General features: G+C 42.9%; 1 protein-coding gene across 1 annotated transcript in view; it reads left to right on the top strand.

Annotated features, from left to right (window-relative positions):
• The window catches only part of TMEM212 (transmembrane protein 212), an 11,909-nt gene that overhangs the window by 3,414 nt on the left and 3,265 nt on the right, over window positions 1–5,230 (top strand). Inside the window, exons 2-3 of the mRNA XM_006021731.2 lie at window positions 4,436–4,495; window positions 5,070–5,230. Coding sequence (XP_006021793.2) covers window positions 4,436–4,495; window positions 5,070–5,230 — 221 coding nt within the window. The remainder of the gene's footprint in view (window positions 1–4,435; window positions 4,496–5,069) is intronic.

The raw sequence follows: 5,230 nt of genomic DNA, 5'->3' as shown, positions 1-5,230 counted from the left end.
TCTTCCTAGAACCTCGTATAAATAGTACTGGCATGTGGAATAGCCTTCCTTGAGGAGCTGGATATGTTGAGCAGGGCAAGAAAGATAACATGGAGGATAAGGATGAAGAGGAAGAGGAAGACAAGCACTGATTGCCCAGGCATCTGCCACAAGGAAGGCCTAAAACAGCAGCCCAGAGGTGTGCAGGACTGTAGAGTTTTAAGGCTAGCTACAGTAGGGAGCTTTGTAGAAAACATAAATAGTTTGTAAGTCACCACTGTGTTCACAGCAGAACTGATGAAGACACAGGCAGTGTTGGGGGTAGTGCATTATGCCTGTTCTGTGCAAGCCACTAATTGTAGACTTTCTCCATGGGGATTGCAAGGCTACAATACCTGTCACATATATCCAGGCATTCCACTCCGGGGTAGGGCTAGCTTGAAAAGACATGCTGGGGCTAGCGTGACTCACATCTGCTTTGGCCCTGTGTTTAAGGTCGGGTCATGAGTACATGGGAATGGCACTGCCAGAAACAGTGCAGTTTGGAGGACTAATAGCATTACTGGGAAGGGGTTGGAAACACAAAGGTGCATACGCCTGGAAGAGAGACTAGACATAATGGAGTCCCTGCATGAGGTATCAGGGCTGGAAACAGAAGGGACTGGGTGCCTGAAAAAGGTATGCAGAGGCTGGGTAAGGCTGCAAGACTTACAGATTCTGGTGGGTTACCAGAATGTGGCCCACGGTAAGAGAGAATCAGCCCAGAGCAGGGCTGGGAGTAGAAGCTGAGCAGCTGATGGTAAAGGAAGGATCCACCATCCTCCCTCCACCATACAATTTACAGACTTCTCAGGATATGAACCAAAGCAGAATCGTGCACTTGGTGCGAGTTCACCCATGGATGGCTGCCCCTCCAGGAAGTATATGTACTGCATGGCCTGATGTGAAATTTGACTCGCCATTCTCTATCTCTCGTGGCTGTACTTCATTGTCTGGGATCGGAGGAACAGAGTTTGTCCTACCAGTGGCCCCACAATACAGGAAAAATACCAAAAGGAGACTCCAAAGGGAGAAGACTATATCTTTCCCTTTCTCCAGCATGGACTGGATAGTGGAAATGGCCTTGCAACATTAAAAGCTGTAACAACTAACAAAATGCAAGACAGAATTGCAAGGACTATTGTTTCAGATTGCAAAGGGCCTGAACCAACTCTCATCAATTCAGGGCTGCCCGCTAGACAGGACAGGATTCTAAAAAACCATGGTTTAGGGACTTAATTGATCCCATTGCAGGAAAAGGGGAGAAAAGAGCTGCTTGCTAGCTCTGGAGGTTCTGCTAGCCAACAGCCTGGGTAGGGAGTTAGATGTGTGGCACTGAGCAGAGAAATACCTGCTTCCCTTTAAAAAATAGACTATAAGTCCCTGGAAAGCTTCCCATTGGTTACATTGGACCAGACTCTTCAAGCACAACTGTGAAAAAGTTCTGCCTTAAGAAATAAAACAAAATGGCAATATATAAAAAAAACCCCAATGTCAATCTTACAGCAATTTAGACTTTGGGATAGAAAATAAAATTCCTTGCCAGAGTATTTAAAAACAGAGTGGAAACTGATCATCTAATAGCTTAAACTATCTGCCTGGAGCTAAACCAGCAGGGTGAATAATCCCTCCCCTGCTTTCATCCTTCTTCAAATTTTTCTTTGTTCCATCAACCACATGTGCGTTAAGTGTAAATTGAAGGTCTCTTAGCTGGAAAAGCATAGCGTGAAAAAGCTTTGGTTCTCATCTCATAGTGTAGCCTCAGTATTACAATTGCTCTTAATAATTACTCTTATTTTGTTGTATTATTTACTCTGGCTAGAACCTGCTAGGATCCCTTGTAAGCTTTAATTCTGATGAATTTAGCCAACAGCCACTTATGACTCCAGATGTTTCTGTTTTTGACCATGGGAACTTTATGGTATGGATATGCCAAGAATATAACTTCAGGCTCAGCCTCAGGAGAAGTATTTTAAAATTCCTTAAATCACAAATTCAAAAGAGAAAGTGCCATGGAAAGTTAGCATGCCAGAAGTAGAACACAAACCACAGGGCTGTATTGCTCAAGGTTCTGGGGTTTTATGGACACAGTCTTTACTTGTGCAAGTGCCCAGATCATGCTGCTTTCTGATCTGCTCGTGCACAGACTCATTTCAAGCACATCTTCCAGCAATGGTCTCACTCCTCAATGTTACATTATTCAGGGCAAAGAATATATCCAATATTCATGTATTCTGGCACAAAGTTAAGAACAGTGAGCCAAAGTCACTGCCAGTAGGTTTAACGTTAAAGGAGTGGTGCCTGTTTACCCTAAATAGGGAAGAGTGCTGTCTCCCATACCATATTTGACCCTGGATCAATGGCAAAGATAAAATGAGCATGCCCAGCTTTCCCCTTTATGCCATAGTCACCCTGTTTGATAGGGTATATTATCCAAGTGGCTACCATCTTCTCCAGAAGGGCAGAATGACCCTTGGTGGAATCCAAAGTCGTCCCCTTTCCAAAAGATTGGCTTTCTTGCTGTACTTAACTTCTTAGACCTTCAAGAACCTCCTGTTGTTCTAGTTCTCTTTCCTTTGAGGAGAACATCCTCCTGCCTAGTGTCTTAACTTAATGAGCCATATCTGCCAGCTCTGGTACAAGTCTTAGCATAAAGTTATTATGTTATGAAAATGCCTGCTGGTAGTGTGGCTTAATGGTAAAGCCTTTCCACCCTCTTACATAGTTCTTCTTCCTAATGAACTTTACATAGTGGTTTCCTTCAATAATTCAAGAACATAAGTAGAACAGGAGATACCACAGCATCAATCCATTTCATTATGAACAATACGTGCCAATATTTGTGGTCACAATGCACAGAAAGAAATACAATGCTATGTCCGAGTCCATGAAAAGTACAGGTTTCCCTCAGTTTATGCTGTACATGAATTCTTGGAAAAAGGCACATAACTTGAATTCACATAAAGGGACCCCACTTTGCAATGTAACAAATAGGGATACGTTCCAAGACCTTGGCCATACGGACGCCCAGACCCATTTCTACCACTTTTACAAGACAATTTTGGTACTCACCCACAGCAGACAGTGCACACAAGCACAGGGTGGTGGTAAATGTTACTATAATGCGGATGGCAACTACAGAAACACGTTGCAGATCCACACAGGAGACTACATTTTGGCGCGCGTCACTCCCACAATGCACCGCACAAAGCAGCTGATTGCAGGCTTCCACCACACTGATTGCATGAGAGTGAATTTACCTCGCATATAACGAATTTTGGGTATAAAAAGGGTCATTGCATAAAAGCAAATTCGCACATACAGAGCCCGCATAAAGCAAGGGAAACCTGTAAAGTTAACTGTACTCCCACAGTTCTGTCACTCAGAGACCACGCGCTAGTTCTCCTTATTGTGTTATGCAGCGCTTCCTAGTCAAGGGAAGTTTTGCACTTAACTCCTGTAGATGACATTGTAACAGCAGTACCCTGCGAGAGAAAAGTGCAACAAGCAAGCTATTCAAAATAAACCATTGTGAAAAGTTTTGGTGTTATTACAATTCTTCCACAAGTAGAGCAGGCATTATCATTCTAATGAGAAGGGATGACAGGAAAGACAATGAGCACAAAAGAAGGTCATTCTCATAATGGTTCATTTTACCCATTCTCCTAGTAATGTTCGAAACAGGTTTTCTTTGCTGAATATGTTGGCTTTGGGGGAATGGAGACAAAATGTTCCTTTCAGTTGCATGCGTTTGACCCCACTGGAAGTTGGGCCAGACTTCTCTCCTACCTGGACCACTTCTGTCTGTTCTCATACCATGAGATCCTTGGACTCTGTGCTAGAAGGAACAAGTATCCTTAAAGCAACTCTGAAATGCCTGCTGGGAAGAGACTCCTCCATACTGAGATTTCCAGTGTACCTGGCTTAATTGTTACCCTCTTCTAAAGTGGAGACATGTTAGCACACGGCAGGAGAGGGCAGGATAAGCATGCTCCTCAGCTGGCAGAGCTGTTACCTTGGAATTGCTCCAGCTGGCATCAACAGTGGGTGCTGCAACAGCCCCTTGCAGCTATAGGGTTAGGAAAGACAAAAGATGACTTAAACACGCCATCTGCTCTTCACTAGCGCTGCCCCCAAAAATGGAAGAAACTTGCATATCCTAGCAAGCTAACTGCAAAATTGTACCATTTAAACTTATTCAGCTCATACCATATGCAGTTACCACCCCTCCCCTCCCCTCAGACATGTTACATTTGCGCCATCCCACCGGAACCCGTATTGTGTGATGCATTCGTAGGAGCAGAGGACGGCCCACCAAGTTGTGGCAAATGATGTTTGTGCAGTACGTCAGGATTTGAAGTACTACTATTAGCATTACAAATCACCACATGTAACTATCTGTTTCCCCCCTCCACAGGCTCTTATTGCTGGTGTGCTTGTCCTTCTGGCTGACAGAGAACACACGCAAAGATCACGGGTAAACTTACGTTGTTATTCAATATGGTGTCACATGCAGTAGAATTGAGGAGTTAATCCAAATCATACTTTCAAAAAGAAAAGCATATTTGCTACTCAAGCTGTGGATCAAAAAAACCAAACCAAACCATGCGTGGCTTACTGTGGGCACGATTTAAACGTTCTACCAGGATCCTCCTGGTCCCAGAAATATTTCCGGCCTTTAAAATGCAGACTTTTTTAGTATTCAAGGATAGAAGTTAACTTTTTGAAAGGCCACCCACTGTAATGTTACACGACAAAAGCATACATAAAATACATCTGCTCTAATTTATTCTTTGAGTATTTTTAGCAAAATCTGGTTTCACTGATTTTTTTAATAAGTGGTTTATATGACATGTACTATGCTTATTTTCCCTTCCATTATGTCTCTTATTTTGGTCACAGAATAAGAGACGATAGAATTTTTATAAAGTCTGTTTTCCATGTTGGAAGTAAAGAAATAGGAAGGTTCCCTGATTCTTTTATTTAAAAAGCTTTTAGCAGATTTCTCTTATCAGTCAAAAAGTAATAACATGTTTCTGTCTTTTTTTCAGTGGGAAGCTAGTTTCAGTTTTGGAGTATTGAGCATCACAGGCAGCTCGATTCAATTTGCTGTTGCCATTGCAGCCACCCTCCTGGGTCCATACTGCTACTATTCTTTTGCAGGGATTGCTGGGACCAATTATCTTGGTTACGCAGTTCTCATCCCTTTTCC

Source organism: Alligator sinensis, unplaced genomic scaffold (genome assembly GCF_000455745.1).
Source record: "Alligator sinensis unplaced genomic scaffold, ASM45574v1 scaffold379_1, whole genome shotgun sequence".
NCBI lineage: Eukaryota > Metazoa > Chordata > Crocodylia > Alligatoridae > Alligator > Alligator sinensis.
This window is presented reverse-complemented; position numbering and strand designations above follow the sequence as displayed.